We start from the raw sequence: 23,624 nt of genomic DNA, 5'->3' as shown, positions 1-23,624 counted from the left end.
CTGATACAGTATTGTAGGTAAATGGGTGTGTCTTTGTTAGTCATGTTAACAATACTAATTAATTGATCGCATTGTGTTTCATCTGCAAGATTTTATCTGATACATGCATCGTCAACATTGATGCTACCTAGTCGACTAAAACAGTAAATATTTTTTTTAGAATTCATATTTGTTTTAATCGTTTATTCATTGTTTTATGTAGACGAAACGCGCGTCTGGCGTACTAAATTATAATCCTGGTACCTTTGATAACTATTTACACCACTGGGTCGATGCCACTGCTGGTGGACGTTTCGTCCCCGAGGGTATCACCAGCTTAGTAGTCAACATTTCGGTGTTGACATGAATATCAATAATGTGGTCATTTTTATAAATTTCCTATTTACAAAACATTGATTTTTTACGAAAAACTAAGGATTTTCTTAACCCAGGCATAGATTACCTTACCCGTATTTGGTACAACTTTTTGGAATTTTGGATCCTCAATGCTCTTCAACTTTGTACTTGTTTGGCTTTATAAATATTTTGATATAAGCGTCACTGATGTGTGAATATGTAGACGAAACGCGCGTCTGGCGTACTAAATTTTAATCCTGGTACCTTTGATAACCATGATTCAATTATCAAATAATTCCTGTAACTTAAATTAATTAATAAAAAATACTTGGTCTTTTTAATGATGTTATGCTGTTAGGTGTTAATAAGAGAATAATTTCACAAGTACAATGCGTTTTTTGGAAAACTTAAATAGTGTGGATACTACATATTATATAAATCATTTGTTGTTCAATGCACATGCTTAATACATGTCTACGTATGTAAAAAAGACTTGTAAAATTTCTTGACGTGAGGTTATTTAGAAACAAAAATTCAATAAGACAACTCTTTTTTTTTATTTTAAACATAATTATATTTGTTGTGTTATAACATCGTTCTCCATGATTGTTTTAGGTTGTCAAACTGGCGACAAATGTGTACGTCCAGGAGCACGAGTAAAGGGGAAAGATTGTGTTAAGTTCCAGTGTAAACAGGGAAAGATGGTACCAACTGACATAGGTTTGTAATACTATTTCTATTTGAATGGCTATCAAACATCGGACGGCTACTTTTCGACTGCATATTTAAAAAGTTTCTTGGATGCCACGCCTCAGTGTTCAGACTTCAACTGTAAAGCAGTATGGCTACTTTATATCGAACTGCCTATGCAGCTATACCCAGTTGATTAAATACGAATATATCTCCCGTTAGTAAGGTATTGCCTTTGCACATCGATTTATATACATTTTTGATGGAAACATGACCATGTATCAGATACTATATATGTGAAGTTCCTATAACTTATAACGATATGTGGCAAGTATTACATTGTATATATATATTGTATATACTTATACCATCTCTCCAAATTAATTTCTTTGCTACCTAAGGAAACGAATAAACACTACGATCACATTAATTTAATTTTATGTCTTGGATAATTTTTAGACTATATTTTCGCAATGACAACATTTAAATGTACTGGTATTTATATCAAAACTCATCTGTAAATATTATGGTAAACAAGTACCGATCCAACTCAAACAATGCCACCACCTACAACGTTTATAAAAAAAATGATTTCTTTTGCCATATCAGTTGATTGAAAACAGTAGAATACTATGTACTGGGTTTCTTGATGCAAAATTAGAAAACGCCTCAAGTAATAATAAAACCATATGAATGATTCAAGTTAAACAGTTTCAGACAGGGAAAAGTAAAATCACAAAAATACTGAACTCAGAGGAAAATCAATTCGGGAAGTCCATAATCACATGGCAAAATCAAATAACAAAACGCATCAAAAACGAATGGACAAGAACTGTCATATTCCTGACTTGAATATATTATATTTATGTTTTACCATATACAATGATATAGGTTGTGAATACGACGGAGAATGTCTGCCATTACATATGAGCATACAAGAAGGTTGTTCATGGAAGAAATGTGTGATTGCAGCAGAGGGTCCAAACTTTATTGATACTAGACTTATAACTGAGCACGGTAAGATAGCATACTAGACTTGTAACTGAGCACGGTAAGATAGCATACTAGACTTGTAACTGAGCACGGTAAGATAGCATACTAGACTTGTAACTGAGCACGGTAAGATAGCATACTAGACTTATAACTGAGCACGGTAAGATAGCATACTAGACTTATAACTGAGCACGGTAAGATAGCATACTAGACTTGTAACTGAGCACGGTAAGATAGCATACTAGACTTATAACTGAGCACGGTAAGATAGCATACTAGACTTGTAACTGAGCACGGTAAGATAGCATACTAGACTTGTAACTGAGCACGGTAAGATAGCATACTAGACTTATAACTGAGCACGGTAAGATAGGATACTAGACTTATAACTGAGCACGGTAAGATAGCATACTAGACTTATAACTGAGCACGGTAAGATAGGATACTAGACTTATAACTGAGCACGGTAAGATAGCATACTAGACTTGTAACTGAGCACGGTAAGATAGGATACTAGACTTATAACTGAGCACGGTAAGATAGCATACTAGACTTATAACTGAGCACGGTAAGATAGGATACTAGACTTATAACTGAGCACTGTAAGATAGCATACTAGACTTATAACTGAGCACGGTAAGATAGCATACAGCTCCGTATTTTTGTTCAAAGAATGAAGAATTTGTAAGGTTATTCTTAATACATTAAAACCAGATTACTCCATTTTTAATTTCGAGGTAGTACAACTGATATATGTTGTCTTCTATATCATTAGAACAAGGCAGTGTGTAAAACATAAGAAAATTGGAACAAACGCAAATGGAATCGTGTGTATACGGAGCATAAACATGCCGAACATATATTGTAACATAAATTCAAATAGATACAGGAAGATGTGGTGTTAGTGCCCATGAGACAACTCTCCATCCAAAAAACAATTTATAAAAGTAAACCATTATAGGTCAATGTGAAGTCAGGTGGATGAAAACAATAGTAATACAGTCACATTGACATTTGTGGACGTATGCATGTTTGATTCATGGTCTAGTTTTTAAACGTGAAAGAATGGAATGCACCGCATATTGATTTAATATAGACATCAAAGAACACGTAACGTAAGATGGTCTTTCCTTTCTGTTAATTTCATGTTGGAGTAGTTAACAAATTTTTAATCTCCCATGTAAAAAAATCATCGTAATGCTACTAATATAATCACAAGAAAAGTTATGGTTCTATTGGTATCAGAAAACTGAAACGTAAAACACATATTGGATGTTTTTTTACTTGTTAAAAATTTTATAGATATTGAATTCTTCATACTTCAAAATAAAAAAATTGACTAATTGGAACGGAATGGTTAGGTGAATTGTTTTTCAATTTAATTTATTAAAAAAAAATATATCATGATGTTCATTTAAGTTTTATACTTAGTAGATATTTTTTTTTTTATTCATTTATTTGATGGATTAAACATGAATGTAAACATTTACTCCAAAGGTTGTTGGGATTGTTACCATAAGTGCCATCGTGTTGGAGACGAGTTTACTCATGGTTGTAAAACAACACAATGTATGGCTGGTGGATTTTCAAAAACTATATCTAATCGTGAGTACAATATTAACTGCATTCACTGATAAGTAAATAGATTCTAAAACAGACCGTTTTTTTCTGGAACAATAGTGATTGATAGGAATATGAAAGAATAGTTCATCTGGCTTTCACTCTAAAATTCAAATGAAACTCTTATTCTGTAGATTGATTGAAAATTGTCGAGTAACAACAGGTTGTACTTTCTCTTTTATGTTGACTTTAGGGTCACATGTAAATATTATTGGACCATTCAACAAGTTGAACATCAATGACACATGCGTAAAGATTGGTTTATTTAAGGTTCTCATGAGACAGTACTATATAGATAAAGGAAGTTGTGGTATGAGTGCCAATGAGAAAACTCTCCATCAAAATTACAATTTCTAAAAGTAAACCATTATAGGTCACAGTTAGTAACAGATAATACACAATTCGCCACTTCTGTTGACATTATGTATAGATACTTGTGTATTTTTTTAAATTGACATGACTTTTTTGTCGAAGAGTTTGTTTCATTTGCATAACTTTGATAATTTAAATTTTTATGACAGGTTGTATGACACCTGATGGTTACTGTATCGGCTTCAATGAAGTATATGAGTACACAAAAGGAACAGAGAAAATGACATATGTTTGTGGTGAAGTTGGAGACCTGGAACCAGTCGTTGTCGGTAAATACGAAACTTAGACACTTAAGCAGTATAATGGTTTGAAAAATCTAAAAGGGTAAAGGTTTTTTATTGAAGATGTTTTTGCATCAAATCTTTACAATTGTTAAGGATTACATATTGTATTGACACCACTGGTAAAACAGACCTCATCATCATATGTCAGAAGGTAACTTTGTACTGTACAAGGTATGTTTGTTAGAACTTTATATAGATGTTTAGTCTATAAGTTTGTCCATTTTTGGAAGAAAGGTAGGAAAATCACTAGAGAAAGAGGCTATAACAAATATGAACAGGAATTATGCCTTGCAACATATAACCTATAGAGCCCCAAAAATTCAAGATCGGATTCTTTTGAATGCAATGAACGTTAGCACTCTCCATAAATGGAGCATCAATTGTTATCATCCTCATTCTAAACAAATGTATCTGAGTATTATCCGTACAGGTACCTCTTATTTGCACAAGCTATAGTTTTGATTCATGTTTGGAGAAGTCCAGAGAGGTGCACATATACTTATATAAAAGTAAACACTAGTATAATGTACATCTGTATATATATAGCAATCTGTTTGTATGATTCTATGCAAAAAATACTTTATAAAAGAATATTTTATAAGTGATGATCAGCCATCGAATAATTCTTTATTTACTATTATTTTTAATGTAGATCATAAATGTAAGATGTCAGCTTTTGGCAAAGACTATGATGTTGGAGCCGAGGTTGTAATGGAATGTAAAACATACAAATGTGTCAAGACGATTGATGCAGCAACATTTGTTCAAATCGGGGAAAGTAAGTAAACAATTCCTCCTTTTTGCAACTGTGGTGTAAAGTGAATGCTTTTACTCGTTGTTTCGTACATTATCTTTTGAACTTTGAGTGTTTTTTTTCAGTAAAAGGTTGGTTAGAAATTTTCTTGCTATAGTTATTATCTGTAATTTGCATATTTTTACCGAAAAAAAAGTCACTACAATAAACTTTAAATATATCGACTGCAGGGTATATATTTCAACGTTTCACTAATACAAATAAATCTAAATCAAATCATACTAACGTGCTTAGACAACAAGAGATGTGACCTGTTCCTTTCAATCACCTCACACTTATCTCTTCAGTTATGAAAGATCCTTATTACTGTATTTAGTTACACGATTTGTTTTCTTTTGCTACTCACATTTGTTACTGTATAAAAGTAAGACATGAATACCCATCCAGTGCTTAAGCTCGGAGTGATCCATGTTGCTGAATATGAATAAAGATAAACCAAATATCATATGCACCTTCTTGTTTGTTTTTGTTCTGCAGAATGCCGAGGAGATGACGGCACGTGTTATCCTGTAGATCAATCTGCCTGGGATGCAGAGTGTGCACAGTACTCTTGCAGTAGGTCGAAAGGTGTTCTTCAGCTTTCATCACAGCAAGGTAGTGTACAATAAAGGCAACAGTGGTATACCGATGTTCGAAATTCATAAATCGATTGAGAAAAAAAACCAAATCCGGGTTACAAACTAAAACTGAGGTAAAAAAAAACTCGTTTTCGAGGGTACTAATCCTTCCATTTACTCCAAACCATCCTGTTAATTTGTCTGAACTCTCATGAATAGTTTGAAAGTATAAAACAATTTAGTGCATAAGACTATAGAACATAGACAGTATTAGTAGGTTGCATCATCCATGTTTCTTTAACACATCTATTAGGCCACACCAATTTGATTCCTTGTTCGACGGAGCTGCTCGCACCTATTTTTTCAAAACATTTTTTTTTATTATTATTTCCGCTTCCCGCATCCGGAGATGTAATCATGTCAATTTCCCGCGCCGTGTTTTTTTGTAAATATTATAAAAAGATATCAACATTTGTTTTTAATATCACATTCTAACCTGTATATAACGATTTTAAGCTTTTAAGCATAAAAGCACCCTACCACACTGTGTAAATATCTGTGAGAATATTTGTTTTAGCTTGAAACCTATTTTTCCTAAGAGGGAGTGCTCCGATATAAATTTATAACAGCGGAAATACCTGTAAAGAACAAAAAAATGGTTTCTTTCCCCCTTACTTATATTTCCTATCAAAAAATGTTCGTTGCCAAAATATAGTACAAAGAACTTCTGCAGGATTTGCCTTCAACTGCAATTATATTGTATGCTGGCGAAACAAAACAATCCATAGCCGCTGCATGTTTCTGCACCTGGCCTGATTGATTCAGGGACCTGTCGTTCAGCAGTTATCGTTTCTTGGTGTTGTTCATTGGTATTTTCCCGTTCGTATATATAAATTAGATCGTTGGTTTTCCTGTTCGAATTGTGTACGCTAATAATTTTGGGGTCCTTTTTAGCTTGCTGTTTGGTCTGTATCAAAGCCCTGTGTAAAATGACGTACTTTGACCACCTGTGTTTGTTATTATCAGGTTTAGAACAAGCCTCCCTCAGACAAGGGGTCATTTTACTGATGTAGGAAAGAAAATAGAAATTCCAAGGATTTGTATAGTTCTTCTATACAAAACCTTTGAAAACATTCGTAATTAAAAAGATGGGAGTTATATCATATTTTAACAACTTTTTCTAAACTTTGTAAAAAAGGGGTCAACTTATTTTGAATAATATTAAAACTGTTAAAGTAAATGTGTTTACATGGTTAAAGTCCAGGAATATTACAATAATTCTTGGACATGTTTTGACCATTTAATACCAGATATATATATAGTTCTTTGAGAAAATATGAGCCCTTTTAAAAAAACAAAAATATTATAACTTATATTGATCCCTCATAAAACATGTAAAAGGGATATTTATAACATTAAATGGTTGCCCACAAACTGATTATGACTTGGGTGGAGAATTGTCTCATTGTCAGTCACACAAACATAGACCAGATTTAATTATTTCTTGGTGAACAGGGAACAAATACTTCAGAAATTAAAGAAATGTCAAAGTACAAGTGATAAACTTATATATTATGTTTACAAAAAAAATATAATCGCTCGCCTTTACTTTTAAAAAGCGTCGCCTAAAAATGTATTTTTTATGAAAATTTTCAAATCGCTCACTCGCCCCAAATTTTAGAGTCCAAAAATCCGTAGAACAAGAAATATATAATTGGTGTGGCCTTATGTTCTCATAAATCAAAGTTTGAAAGTATAAAACGCATAATACTATAAATGCATACAGAAAAACAGAAAAATCACATGGTAATTTTAATGTGATGACTTGAAAACCTGGTTTTGGTACAATAACATGATTATTGAATGGGAATTTTTTAGTTTGTATTCAAGACCTGATGAGACATTTAAACTTATATTGTCGTCTGAGTGGATACTTTCATCGGAGTGTCATAGGTTTCAAGCAACGATAGTAAATATGTAATAAATAATTACTTGTATAAAAAAACTATTTTCATCATCATTGTTCTATCTTAGTAATTCTTAAATCGAAATGCTCTGGAATCGAGTTTCACCTGTTAGGCTTTTGTATACGCCGGTTTTACTACTATAATCCTAGGGGTTAGCTTACAACGTAGAGTAATAGCATTCACAAAATTCTACTAATGCTATGATTGGGCCCTGATCGTGTATATTTGGTCTAGTAAATCAAATAATCACCATAAAAACAGAAAAAAATCACATCATAAAAAACATGAAGAAGCTCACTACTTTTTTTATAAATATTTTTATATAATAGGATGTAAAGATGCAGCCGGACAATGTCACTCTGTTGGTTCAGTATGGGATGAAAATACAGAAAGTCAGTGTGTGAAAAAATCATGTAACGTCGAAGGTTTAACTTATTTTGAAAAAATAATTACACATGGTGAGTGTGTTTATAAGTAGCATTGGTCGTGAGTTATATTAGAATTTTTTTTAGAAAAAAAATAGTAAACTCAATTAAATATGAATATACTTTGTTAATTACAAATTTCTCTGTTATATAGAATAAACGAATTAGTTTGAGCTTATTCTTTGAAACATTGGAATCAAAATAGGAATATAAAAAATCTCTGTTGATGAAATAGATGTTCTACTCATTGTATTTTCAGGACAAAATAAGCAACATCAAATCGAATCAAAAATGTTTTATGTTAAGTAGTCATAGTGAATAACAAAGCATATCAAAAGCTTTTGAAATGGTTCTTCCCCGCTGAAAAGCAAAAGTTATAATCCACCAGTTTACGTAAATCTAATCTTTTGTCTATAGCTGTGATACTGTCACTTAAATTGAAAACGGAAATTGGAAAAATGTCAAAGATGGTTTTCAAAGCAGCGAGAAAATCCTACACCCGGAGATGAGCCTGATCAGAACCCTATATAATTACGTTATTATATACTCCAAAACATATAAATGAACTGCAATAGTAAATATCACACAAGACTAACAAGAGGCTCCTGACTCGGTACAATCGCAAGAATGCTGCGGGTTTAAAATGTATATTTTTGTGTTGCCTAAGATTATACATGTAGTAAACCAACAATACTATTGATTATAAAAATAATTTTTTTATTACACAGAATGTAGAGATATACAAGGAACATGTCGTCAAGTTGGAGATTCTGACTTTGATGTTAAAATGAATGGCTTACTTTACCAGAGCTGTACGTGTAATTACGAGAATGAGAAAGTTGTATATCAGTGTAAATCAACCTCTGAACTCCCGTAGAAGATGACTTCTCTGACGCAGTCAAAATATTTTTAAGACATTTATTGAATAAATTAATATAATACCATGCTCTCTTGTTGTATGCCAGTGGGAACCTTGATGTGTGTTCTAGGCAATACTAGAATACATGGGAGCATGCTAATGTTTCCCTTTTTTGGAACACCTCATATTATTCCAGCTTTTATTCTGATAAATATTGTTCAAACTTCAGTTTCATTATTGTGTAATACATGTAGAAAATGACAGTATAGTAGCTCGGTATTTATCGATTTAGCAGTGATTCAAAAACATAAGTTGATACGTAATATGTATCGAGGGTCTCGATCCCTTCCGATGATTTTTTTTTAGAAAAAGGAATAGTTTTGTTTTCAACCGACCCTCGTTGTCAATTTCTAGATGTACGTCAAGATATGATGCCGACTTAACTTGAAACTTGAATGTGTCGTAAATATTCTAGGTACTGTCGTTGTATATATTCTTTTAAGTTACCTGATCTAGTGTTCTTTTTCTTTGTAAATTTTATCCTTACTATTTTGTTCATTTTTGATAATATCTTTTTCCCGTGGAAGGTATGTTTACATGCTGTAGTTGTGTTATTGCACCTGGTTTTTGTTTTGTATTCTTAACTTTCAATTGTTCTTTTTGGTTTTGTCTATAGAGTCTTAGTTGATATTGCTGTTTGTTTTTATAGTGAATAAGATTATAACACAATGTTGACTGCTGATTACCAGTTTTTTACATTTTAATCTGATACATTTTTTTGCACAAGCGTTGTTGTCCATCAAGTTGAATTTAATGCGACTGTCACACAAAATGTGCAGTCAAACTCATAGATCGAAAATGAACTGCCAACCTCATGGCGAAAACCGAAAAGACAAACAGACAAATAATAGTACCGTGACACAACATAGAAAACTAATAGTGACTGATAAGTTATCAAAGGTACCAGAGTTATAATTTAATACGCCAGATGGACGTTTCGTCTACATAAAATCAGCAGTGACGCTCAGATCAAAATAATTATAAAGCCAAACAAGTACAAAGTTGAAGAGAATTAAGAACCCAAAATTCTAAAATGTTGTGCCAAATACGGCTTTATGACCTGGTAACAACGAACCAAAGTCACATCTATGCAGCACCAAGACATGAAATTTTGTCAAATTGTGGGTCATCTGTGATCGTCGTACGACAGTCACACGACAGTAGGACGATATTTTTAGCATCGTGGAGGTGTCGTGTGTTGTGGGACGAAAATTGGACATACAACTTTCTTGTTCTACGATTTTTTGTCGTGTGACTGTCATGTGCCTGTTGTGAGAGTGTCTTACCACAGTCGTGGGACTGTCGTGCGATAAACACATTGTCATGGGAACCAAAATCACACATTTTAGTAAAACAATCATACGACTGTCGGACAACTGTCGTACGACAATCTCACGACTGTTGCAATTCACTCTCGATACAGTCGCACGATTGTCCCAGGAAGACCATGATCACACAACATTAATTGTCTGTCGTACGACAGTGATTATTTAGTCGTGCAACAGAATTTTGTTTTATTTAGAAGAATACAATTCGGCGGGAATGAGTGTTCGGAAGACATATCGTCTGCCTTTTAAAGAGGATTGCTATACCACCAGAACGATTACGCTTGGCCCTGCTGAAAAGGGGCCTTGCTGGACTTCAAGAAGAGCAAAATATGGTCCTATAAGCATTAATTTGAGTTCGTGATCAAAATAGGAACCAGCGAAACGTTTAAAGTCGCTAAACAATTATAATATAAACTAGTACGAAAAACGCCGATACTTGGACCAAACTTATAATGACACTAAATAATATTGAAATCAAATGACAAATGAAACGCAAAAAATCGGACCTTATTTATATACTAGTAGTTCGGTGTCAAACGCGCGACAGTCTTACGACAGTCGTGCGAGAGTGGCACTACGGTAACACGACAGTGACACGTATCCCATGACATGAAAAAAATGAAAAATAGTCAAAACAACTCACGATCGTTGTACGTCTATCGCACGACTGTTTGGAGACCGCCTTGCGACAAACCCACACCAGTACATTTACATTTTTTCTGTCATGAACTCATCGCGGATATGTCGTAGCTGATGTGACCAATCGAAATATTTGTTTGACATTTCGTACGACAGTAGTGCCATGACAACTATTTTTTAGAATCTCCACGACAAAAAATCCTACGATCTGTTGTGACCGGGGCTTAATCTATTCCTGGGATACGAAATTCCTTAGTTCTTGTAACAGGAAAGGAGAAGGTTCAGTAAGATCCCTTTTTGGCCCCAAAATATAGCAGTTTTACAAAATGGTGAAAATTTCGGGTTTTTTTCACAATTTTCTGGAAAGTATAATGCTTCTGCGACATAGATATGGGCGGTTTTTTACAGTACACTGCACATATATCGGGAACTAGCATCATTAAGTAATGCTAAATAACTGAAATCTTCACAATTTTAGGATTTTAGTTAAATTTTATATGGTTTCTGTCTTAAATGAAAGGGGCCAAATTCGTGTTGATTTATAATATTGAAATGTAAGTTGTATTTGAAAGTAATAATTAACATATATAGGTTGAGGATTAACACGGATGCGGCCACTTTCATTTTTGACAAAAAACATATGAAAAGTGACGTTTTTTGGTATATGTGATAGATTTTTCATATTAAACTTGGATCGGAGCGATTTTAATGACTAAATCAGCTAAAATCGTTTACAAAAACTAGTCGAATCAAGTGATTAAGTGTTAAAAAAGTGTTCAAAACCTTTCGTTAGATGAACCGGAAATTTGAGGCCAAAACTGGCCCCAACCGGGCCTACTCCTTTATAAAAATACCCATATAATTGATATTAGTGTCAGCACCGGAGTTCTGACTACTGGGCTGATGATACCCTCGGGGACGAAACGTCCACCAGCAGTGGCATCGACCCAGTGGTGTAAATAGTACCAGGGTTATAATTAAACACGACAGACGTGCGTTTCGTCTACATAAGACTCATCAGTGGCGCTCAGATCAAAATAGATATAAAACCAAACAAGTACAAAGTTGAAGAGCATTGAGAACCCAAAATTCCAAAACAGTTAGCAACACGAACACCACCAAAAACTGGGAGTGAGCTCGTGTGCTCCGGAATGGTAAATAGATTTTGTTACACAAGTGTCCCAACAAAGTTAGAGGTTAAGCTAGCTATAAAACTAGGTTTTATTAACAATTTTGTCCATGAGGAATTGTCTAAATATGACAGTTGTTTTATGTAGTCGAGCTATTGATTTTGCTATTTATTAATGAACTTTCCGTCTTGGATTTCCATGGGATTCGGATTTTTTGTCATTTCTAGCTTTTACAAAAAATTTAAAAATAAAAGTTACAATGAAGCCCAGATAAGTAAATCTTTTAATTTATTAAGATATTTATTTGCTTTGCTTGGTGTTTGTTAAGTAATTACTAAATATTTTTATAAAATAAATTCTTGAGGAAAATGGCAAAAAAGGTATAGGTTTTGTCCAATTTTATATTTTTCAAAGGTGTAATAATCTAAAATTATTTTATTGTGATTCACTTAATATGAACATTTTTAAAATGTATAGTATAAATAAATACTGACTTGTTTTATAGTCTATAGGTTGCTTTTTCGGTAAATATGGACAATGCAATTTCTACGGCTAATGCTGTACCACTTTCACTATGAAGTTTTGAAAAAAAATATATCCTAGAAGTAGCACTACTATTTTTTTCAAAGGTCAAACGTTAAGAGTTCAAACTCACACTACGTATCTTACCAAACCCTACCTTACCTCCAGTATTAAAATAGATATTAATATGACAAATATGCGTGTCCTAAGTCAGGAATCTGATGTACAGTACTGTAGTTGTCGTTTGTTTATTAATTTATGCGTGTTTCTCGTTTTTTATATAGATTAGACCGATGGTTTTCCCGTTTGAATGGTTTTACACTAGGAATTTTGGGGCCCTTTATAGCTTGTTGTTCGGTGTACGCCAAGGATCCGTGTTGAAAGCCGTACTTTGACCTATAATGGTTTATTTTTATAAATTGTTATTTGGAAGGAGAGTTGTCTCAATGGCACTCACACCACATCTTCCTATATCTATATGTTTATTTACTGGCAACTTTCCCACGTTATGTCTCTATGAGATGAATTCTAGAGAACATAACTGAGAACAAGTACTAGTACGTTAACAAAATTAATTCTCTATGAATATTGTTTATCTCCTTAAAACAGGCGTGGTTTGATAAACAACCGTACAAAGAGCAACCTAGGTGTGATCACGTTTCTCCAACCTTTGATATTTTTGTATATAGGTTATGAGTTTCTTGTTTAAGAACGTGATTTATTTACATTAGGGATTAAAAAATTCCGCTTAAATGACTTTTTTGATAATATTATTATAATCATGAAAAAGTCAAAAAAAGGCAAATTATGAAAATTCATTGAATCAAAGAACACTTATACCATACACAATTTTTTTTTATAGTTACAACAAGTAAATTGTAATTAAACATAAATGCGCAATTAAACTTCGTATTTTTTTGGCCTTCTTAACATTTTTTATACGAGCGTCACTGGTGAGTCTTTTGTAGACGAAACGCGAGGCTGACGGTAATATAAAACTCGAAACATAAAATTTTTATCCAAGTATCTATGATGAGTTTGTTTTTCAGAAAACGCACTAATTTAACAACTTGAATAGTATTATATCAAATTTTGAAATTGAACAAGTGAACAATTCATAAAACTACATACTTTACATTATACATGAACTTAGCAAACAGTATGTGTCCGTTTACCATCAAGGTCAACATCTATTGTGGTGATTAGTAACACTAGTGTTTTACTACGAGACCTGTAAAGTGACCTGTGTTTATCGCAGTGTATAGCAAATTCGGCAATGACATCGTAATTATCTGCATTGACTTCTATATACTCTAAGCAGAGTAACTTGACTCTCTCCTCCTTTTAAGGAATAAGTTATTCTGTAGTCTTTTTCATTCATCGTTCTCACATGATGGTAGAAGTACTACCTCGCTCAGTCGACTTGTATTGCGACTGATGACGAGCATGGTGGTTTTTATGCATGTTAATTGTATAGCTTGACATAACGGTACCTACTTTGCATTTCAAATAAACTATACCGCCTGCACCTGTTTTACCTTTAACAATGTACTGGTAAACATTCAGCTCTTGTCAAACTCTTTAAAACTACAAAATTAACAGCATGCATAGTGTTGGCCATATTGCAGTACTATCACTGGGGTAAAGCTGATGACCGTAACTGCATTCACGGTCATCCCAAGATGTCGGATGAAAAATTAGGTCAGTATCTGTATTGTCTGTTAAAGTGTTTCTATACCATTTTCTTTACAATTCATACATTTCAACGAATGTAAATTCATAAAAGATTCACACGGAAATCACTAATTACTACCGAGAAATGTGCATGAAACAGGAATTTCGATTTGAAAAAATCGCTCAGATGACCGTAAATCACAATCGAGATGACCGTAATTGGTTTTAAGATGACCGTAATTTGTAAATGATGACCGTAACTTTTAAAGGATGACCGTCATTTCTAAGAAATATCCGTAGTTGGTATAAACGTATTTATATGAGAGTATTATCCTATAAGTAGAAGAATCTAAGAGTGCCTAAAAGGCATAGTTCACAATATGTATCTTTTTTGACAGTAGAGGGTTGAGTTTTTAAAATGGATTTGCACCAAGACATGCACATGAACAAGTGGGAAAACCATGCAACAAAAACGCGATAAAATTACACCTTAGAAGTATGATGAACAAAAATGCGGTACACAGCCCCCAACTACAAATCAAAAGATTGATTTTTTATTTTCTGGGATTCCTTTTAATGACGTATAATATAAAATACACATTTACAAAAAGGCCAATGCATGTACACACATTGATATTAAATCGTCTTCCATTTTGTCGGGGAAATAAAATAACAGAGAATATTTGAAAATATCAAACGACTAACTAGTGATAGTGAGCTCCAGCAAAGTAGATTCTTTACATAGTCTTGAACGAATAGCGTATCACAAGGGGGACGTTGTCAATTTGTATATATATATACAGAAATGTTATTCATACAGTCAGGATTCCACTTCGTCAAAACTATCTCCCATTACGCCAGGCAGTTCATTTTCACAATTGTAGAAATGGAGGCCATTGTAAGGCTGATGCGCTGCCAATTTTGCTCTTGAAAACCGATTTATCTACATAGCACCATTACAATCCTTATATGTCAGTTGTATTTTAAAAGACAAATGTATCTACTAGCTAATGAGCATCAGTTAATGATCTTGTCTGCATTGATTTAACTTAAAACTATCAAGTTCTGTTAGAAAAATAGCTATTCGAACATACCTTCTCTGTTTTTGTGATTCATAAGATAAGTATTCCACTTGACCCATTTATTTAATCTTTTCGTACTGTCAATTTTTTACGTTTTAAAGTCAACCTGTAGTTTTGAAATATAAATATTTTAGAATCTGAAGCGAGATGCTATATCAAATACTCTTGATTTGTACGTTTTAAAGACAAATATACACATCAAACACGCCCTAACATAAAAAGGTGCACTCGATTTTCTCTTTTCGATACAATCGTTACCTATTTTGGGGATTTTTTTCTTGATTCACATAATGGAAGGGCAGACACGAACATTTCTGAACTTACAGATTGATATGTTCTCCGTCCGTGGTAAAAAAAAATTCGGAGGTTATGCATTTTCTACATCCAACTTATAGTATCCATGTCGTCTATTTGCTATCTTATTGCTCTGCATTACCATGTAATATATCAATTAAAAACTTATGTTAATGGTGTTTTTAAAATTAAACACTTCGTTATTGAGAAGAACATTGTCGTATTATTGGTTTCTTATAACTTTTAATAATTTTGCTATAATAGTAAACATTACAATAAACATTTATTTCTCTAACAAAGAGCTACGATTCTTTTGTTCTATTTCAACTGGGTTTCCACCTGCACATATCAAGAAAATAAAGATTTCAATCTGCCAATTCTGGAACCATACACATGGGCTCGATTACCAAATATTCATATGTATTTTTAATGTTTTTTGTGCTCCATTTATGAACATTATGTTTTTCTGGTCTGTGCGTCCGTTCGTCCGTTCGTCTGTTCGTTTGTCTGTTTGTCAAGCTTCAGGTTAAATCAGCTTGAAACTTAGTACACATTTTCCCTATGGTATGATCTTTTAATTCTAATGCCAAATTACATTTTCATCCCAGTTTCAAGGTCCACTAAACATAGAAAATAATAGTGTAGACCCCCGTGTTCTAGGGACATTCATGATTCTTCAAATTTTCGTCGTATCGCTGTCAATTTGTATTAAAAATTTAAACGTCGTTATCAATAAATATTTCATTGTTTACGAGAAATGTGCAATTTACTATCATTGTCATGAACACAAAATACGGCCAATTATAATTTAAAAAAAGAAATTTATGAAACATATTTATATCCGCTAATCGAGCCCTTATTGAGATCGACAAACTCAACAAAAAGATTTGAATACAAGTACGGATATTTCTTAGAATTGACGGTCGTCTTTTATAAATTAGAGTCAGCCTTTACAAATTACGGTCATCCTTTACAAGTTACGGTCATCTTTTTACCAATCACGGTCATCCTTGTTATATGTTACGGTCATCTTGAAAATATTTTGATTATGATTTGCGGTCATCTTAACGATCTTTTCAAATCGAATTTCCCATTTCATGCACATTTCTCGGTAGTAATTTGTGATTTCCGAGTGATTGTTTTATAAATTTACGTCGTTTCAATGTATGATTTGTAAAGAAAATGATATAGAAACACTTTAACAGACAATACAGAATCTGACCTAATTTTTCATCCGACATCTTGGGATGACCGTGAATGCAGTTACGGTCATCAGCGTTACCCCAGTGACTATGTAGGTTAATGTATTGTCGATCTGAAAAACTATCATAATTGACTTATTTCTTTAAAAAACTTGAAACATGAATAAATGTCTCTATAATTTTTTTTAAAGATATTTTCAAGCTTATAAATATTTGAATAAAAGATACAAATCAGCAAAAAAAAAAGCAATACAGGAGACTTGTTTTACCTTATTCCAATAATATTAATTTCAAAATCATATGTTTTTATGTCCCTGGTGAAATATGTAATTATGATTCATACAATTCATACCTTTCAAAAAACAACAAATGTATTTGTTATATAAACACTAACTAAATCTTTTATTTTAAATGTTGGAAAATCTTGACACCGTTAAACGTTTAACGATATTATAAAAACCTACAACAGTTATGACAAGTCTGTTAATTCTTAACCTCAATCTTGAAGGAAGACAGAAACAATGAAAAAAAAATAAAAACACAAAAATACTGAACTCCGAGTAAAAATCAAAAGGGAAAGTCCCAAATCAAATGGCAAATTTAAAAGTTCAAACACATCAAACAAATTTATAACAACTGTCATATTCCTAACTTGGAACAGGCATTTTCTTATGTAAAAAATGGTGGATTGAACCTGGTGTTATACCAGGCTAAACCTCTCACTTTTATGACAGTCGCATCAAATTCCATTACATTGTCGACGATGCGTGAACAAAACAAACAGACACAATAGGTAAAAATGTTAAAAAAGGGAGTACAGCAGTCAACATTGTGTTATCATCTTAATCACTATAAAAAAACAACAAATGCAACGACGAAGCACAAAAAGCCATACATCAAATTTATCATCCTCATTTTGCTTATATGATACGATTTTATTGATCTATGTAAAATCCAACCATAAAGGATGGACGGTTTTCAGTACTGGTGTAAAATTGCGCGTTTGGAATTCGCACAGGTACTTCTTCTCTAAGTAAATTCCTCCGCAACGGAGCACCCATGTCACATGGTAAAAAAAATCCCTTATTTTTATTTAATACTGGAGCAGACTGGAATAGAATATATACAATCCTTAAAAGAATATTGTTGTCCTAAAACCATGTATTATTTCCATTCTCAATTTTATTAATGTAAAATCAATCATAAACATATTTACACCTACTATTTCATGTACATTAAAGGTACAAAGAAAATAATATTGTCGTTCAAAGTATGACGGCATACATAAGTCAGAGTCAGGTAAAGTAGATATAACCCAAAAAAAAACAGACGTAACAGTAAAAGTAATAATAACAAATAAAATAATTTTATGGTACAAAGTATGACGGGATACTTATGTATAGAGTCACGCCAAATGTATATCACAAAAAAAAAAGAACAGAAAAAGTAGTATTAATAAATAAAATAGTTTTGTCATTCAAAGTATAACAAGATACATCAGTAAAAGTAATATAAACAAATAAGATAATTTTGACGTTCAAAGTATGATGGTATACATAGGCACAGAATCACGTCAAATGAATATTTAAAAACACTGAATTAACAGTAAAACATTATCCAGTCGAAAATAAATATTAAATTGTTTACAATTGTACGTACAAAACAAACTAATTACAAATAAAATGATAACACGATTTAGCATCCAATTATTCACAACTGTTCAACATACAATGATTAAAAGAGGAACGAAAGATATAGGAGGGACAGTCAAGCTCATTAATCGAAAATAATATTAAGAAGCGCCAAATCTTACAAGTACGAATAAGACTGCAGTAACATGGACATTACAAGACAAATTAAGAAGTACAACCAAAACAAAAAGTAAAAACACAAAGAAACTGAACTCCGAGGAAAATTCAAAAAGAAAAATCAAAAATCAAAAGGCAAAATCAAAAGTCCAAACACATCAAACGAATGGATAACAACTGTCATATTCCTGACTTGGTACAGGCATTTTCTAATGTTGGAAATGGTGAATTGAACCTGGATTTATAGCTAGCTTTGCCTCTCACTTGTATGACAGTCGCATCAAATTCAATTACATTGTCAACGATGCATGAACAAAACAATCATACTCAAAGATTAAAAATGTCAAAAATAGGGGTACAGCAGTCAATATTGTGTTATCATCTTAATATCACTATAAAAACAAAAAATGTAACGAAGAAGCTCAAAAGGCAGACATCAAATTTAACATACTCATATTGCTTTTCTTATACGACTTATTTTATCTATGTAAAGTCTACCTGTTAAGGATAGAAGGTTTTCAGTACTGGTGCAAAATTGCGCGTTTGAAATTCACACAGGTAGACAGAAAAATATTTTTGTCGTTCAAAGTACATACATAATTGCAGAGTCACGTAAAGTAGATATAACAAAAAACAGACTTAACAGTAAAAGTAATAATAGTATATAAAATAATTGTGTGGTTCAAAGTATGACGGGATACATAAGTACAGTTTCACGTCAAATGTATATCATAAAAAAAAGACTTAACAGAAAAAGTAGTATTATTGAATAAAATAGTTTTGTCATTCATAGAATGTCAAGATCCATAAGTAAAAGCAATATTAATATGGGGTCGAAGTCCCCAATAACAGTAGAAAACTCAATAAAATAAAAAATTCGGGAAAATTTGCCGATTTTTTCATTGTACTAATGAACTCAAAATCGTTCAATTTTTTTATGTCATGTTTTGAAATCCCGGACCTGTAAAAGGAATCGTTCAGTAGGGATTTTGTTTTCATAACACTATAATGTTAATCTTTTCCACCCTGAGACATTACAAAATGTATAAACAATAGATATAACCTAGTTATAAGATACTTCCCCGGACAAAAATATCTCGCATTGAAAGCCCAGTATTTGAGACAAAGGCTACACGACATGCAAGCTATTACTGATACAAAAGTTGCCATAGCTATAGACTTTGGATATCATCTCAAATTGAACAAAAAATGTATTAAATCAAAATCACCACGAATCAAAACTTAGAGGTTAATTCGGATGTTCAGGAAACATCAACAGTTCATGTAAGTGATACATATCTTGTATGATCTTTTTATATATATATATAGATGTTCTAACATCAAGACGTCTAACATGGCTATTTCAAACGAATGCTTTGACACATTCCTACGACGTCATTAGGCCGCGCTCTTTGAAATTGCTAACTACTTTTCTTTCTTCGCATATAGTGCCGTTTCAAAGTAAGTCGTATATGAATAAATGAAGAACTTGCCAAGGAGAAGAACTAAGCTGGTTCTCATTGGAATGTCAATTGTTTTTTCTCAAAAGGTCTTCATAGCGAAACAAATATGTTGTTCATCAAGAAATCAAGAGTATTGATAATGTAAGTTTATTGAATTGTTTGTCTGAATCAAAGTGATGTTTTGTCACACCCTACAACAATATATGTATACATTTGTATGTGTATCTGCATTGACAACTTTTTTCCTGGAACAATGCAAGACTAGCGCTTCCAATTAGTCATTTAATTTAGCGTACATATTTATGTCTGGCAATTGTACCTGTTTATGTGATTGTTGTGCATGTTTAAACTACTTTTTCTAATTCTTATTAGTTTGTCTCGTATATAAAAATCAATCTGTGCTCTCCCAATATTCACATACGATTGTATCTTATTACATGTGTGGGCTACGGGTGAATGATAACGATGCAAAAAAAAAGGTTCAAACTTAACAAGGATACAGGGGAAAAGTTATTTTATGAATATTTGATTTTCAACCTTATAACAATCCAATATTACGTTTGCTTACCATATTTTCCGATAAAAGTTTGAAGATCCTTAGTCTGAGCAAAATAATACATCCTTTGACGTTTTGATAAACGATTTAAGAAAATATAAGAAGAAAAAATAACAAAGCTCAAATACTTTTTCGATACATCAATTATATTGTTATACGGAAGTACTTGAGTTTCATGCAAACATATAATTATAGTTTGTGCAAACAAGTTACACACTCTCTTACGTACATGGGCTCATTTTGCTAAGAAAGCTTATTAATGGAACGCCGTAACTGCCTAATGCAAACATATGTTTATATATGCACATACATCTCAATATCTGCTCAATATCTGCTCATACTTTTTCTATATAAGCACATACTTTTCCTATATATGTACACAGTTTACCTAACATGCACATACTTTTCTTATATATCTGTTCCAGACCATATGAGTATTTGGACCGTACGCGTACGGTCCAGCAGATTTTTTGGGATCATATGGGTTAGATTTAAACAAATATTTATCAAAATCATTATTTTTAGTTATACAAATTGTTTCTATTACATGCATATGGATAAAATGATTAAGCGAACAATTGAAGTTAAATATGTGTTTATTTCTATATCCGTAATTCCTATGTTGGTACTCAAGGTGACACTGACTTACACAAAGAACGTCAATCATATGTTTATTACAGTAACATAATTTATTAATGCACGTTGCTTTGCAGTTTTTTTTCGTAAAGTCACTAAATATTCTAAAACGATTGTTCTCCCACTCTAAGTTTACCTCCGATGACTTCAATTTCCATAAGCATACTTGGCTTCAATTTATGAATTACTGACGTGCTAAATACAGGAGATTAACAGATTAAAAAAACGTGATTTTTTAAAATAGTTATAACATTATTTTGTTTTATTTCAATTACTATTGAACTTTTTACATTAATTTGAGATATAAATTATGTTGATCTACTATATACATTTGTATCTGATAAACGAGACCAACTTCTAAACATTAGTCAGACCGTACGCGTACGGTCCAAATACTCATACGGTCTGGAACATATCCACAGTTTGATTATGCACAAACTGTTTCTACAAATGCATTCTTTTATTCTACACATAAATTTAGTTCTTTATTTTGACAGCTTTTGTTGATTTTTTCACTTTGAATTTGGCATGGTGCTTGGTATGTCTGCTATACTTTTTTCTATTCAAGAAATATTACGTTTACATTTGAATATATCAAATCTCAAAAAATATATTGGGCTTATTTTTTGGAGCGCAAACCACAGCAGAAAAGTCCCGGGTGCTATAATTCGTTAAACGGTTTACTACGGACCCCCTACGGACCATACAGGGTAACTACAATCTATAGAAGGTTTGGCTTCGGTCTCATCCCCTTTGGATTTTACTTTTCCTTTATGGATCCGTATGGGTTCAGTAGTGAACAATGTTACTTATAATGTCCACAAGACTCAACACTCGTTCATATACACATCTAAGTAAATAAGTATAAAAATAGTCTAGGACCTGTGGAATTGCAAAAGGAGTAGTTACAACAAGGTGTCATTCTCTTGATACCTCTGCTGGCGGACTTAAAACTTACTTTAAAAAACGGTCTCCTCGCTTTCCGTAGTATTAAAAGGTTTATAAGTCCCTTATTAAAAGAAAAACTGTTTCATACAAACAAGTGAACAAGTTGACATCGAAAAACAATGAAAGTATACTTATTGTAGTTCATTGAACATTACATACCGTTGCACTCCGGCGTACCTGTCATCAAGACAGAGTCACTAAATAATCGAGTTGACAATACACTGTAATATACAGGAAGAGGTATGCTATAAAAGGATCTTAAATGAATTGTGATACTCACATGCATATCTAAAACCTGTATAAAAGTTCAATGCAAACCTCAGAAGATAGTTTTCAAGTACTACTACTTATATAAGATACATCATAAATTCTGCTCACAGTTCTAGTAAGTAAATTTCACTTGTTTTATTTAGAACATACAAAGGCTTTTAATATGGTTACAATCAGATTTTTTAATTGAATATCTCATAATATGATGTAACATCTCGTTGATAATATTTGGTGGAAGTATAGTGAAGAAATTTAGAAAGTGCATCTTTATAGTTGTCAACTGATCGCAAATTATAAGGATGATCATAATTTGTCTCAATTTGAAAAATTAATAAAGATCACAACTTTAAGTCTAAACGTACAGCACTAATATTATGTACACAACATAGATGTGCTGCTTGAAAGTTTAATTTGTATACAATTAATTAGAACTGTTTTCAGATACAGGAGTTGATGTATGTATAACAACTTGAAGTAAAAAGATAATGCTGACTTCTTTATTTTCATTATGCTGGTCAAGTTCAAATATGACGTGTTTACATGTAACTGATACAAATAAAGGAAGGGGACTTTGTGTAGATGAGCGATATACGTACGAGTACCGGCTGTTTCACGTAACGCATGTCCAATAAATAATGTTTAAATTATGAATGACAATTACTTTCCTTTGACCAAGAGGTCTTAACGTCAGTTATCTAAGTTGTGACCTTGAAGAGACCGAATGACGCCAAAGACAGGAAAACTTAAAATGTTATCGATTTTCGTCCTGTTTGTCCGAATGTTTTGCTTATGAATATTTACAAGATAACTTTTCATCGAAGTAAATGAGGAGATTAAAAAAGATAAATGTAATGATACATACGTGTTACATATTTCTTTTGTTGGAACTCTATTGTCCAACAATTTTGATAAATCTTTATTATCCTTTCTTTTCTGTTCTGAAACAAATCCCTATTGAATGATGTCCGGCCAAAAGAAACTCATATATAAAGGAACAAGGTTTCACAATCTTAGTTGTAACCATTACATCCAGCAGGACCGGTTATTTCTGGTGAGTATTTTTTTGTATAGACTAAATAGAGGAATCATATAAAC

The 23,624-nt window shown here is 32.5% G+C and overlaps 1 protein-coding gene across 1 annotated transcript; it reads left to right on the top strand.

Moving 5' to 3' along the window:
- Positions 1–983: 983 nt before the first annotated feature.
- Positions 984–8,957, top strand: LOC134723769 (uncharacterized). Its single transcript, XM_063587317.1, has 8 exons — positions 984–1,056; positions 1,918–2,043; positions 3,517–3,624; positions 4,161–4,280; positions 4,948–5,073; positions 5,587–5,703; positions 7,963–8,091; positions 8,787–8,957. Exons 1-8 carry the CDS (start codon positions 1,038–1,040, stop codon positions 8,933–8,935), a joined length of 894 nt encoding a protein of 297 aa, XP_063443387.1. The 5' UTR covers positions 984–1,037; the 3' UTR covers positions 8,936–8,957.
- Positions 8,958–23,624: the final 14,667 nt, after the last annotated feature.

Source organism: Mytilus trossulus, chromosome 6 (genome assembly GCF_036588685.1).
Source record: "Mytilus trossulus isolate FHL-02 chromosome 6, PNRI_Mtr1.1.1.hap1, whole genome shotgun sequence".
In the NCBI taxonomy this organism is placed as follows: Eukaryota; Metazoa; Mollusca; class Bivalvia; order Mytilida; family Mytilidae; genus Mytilus; species Mytilus trossulus.
This window is presented reverse-complemented; position numbering and strand designations above follow the sequence as displayed.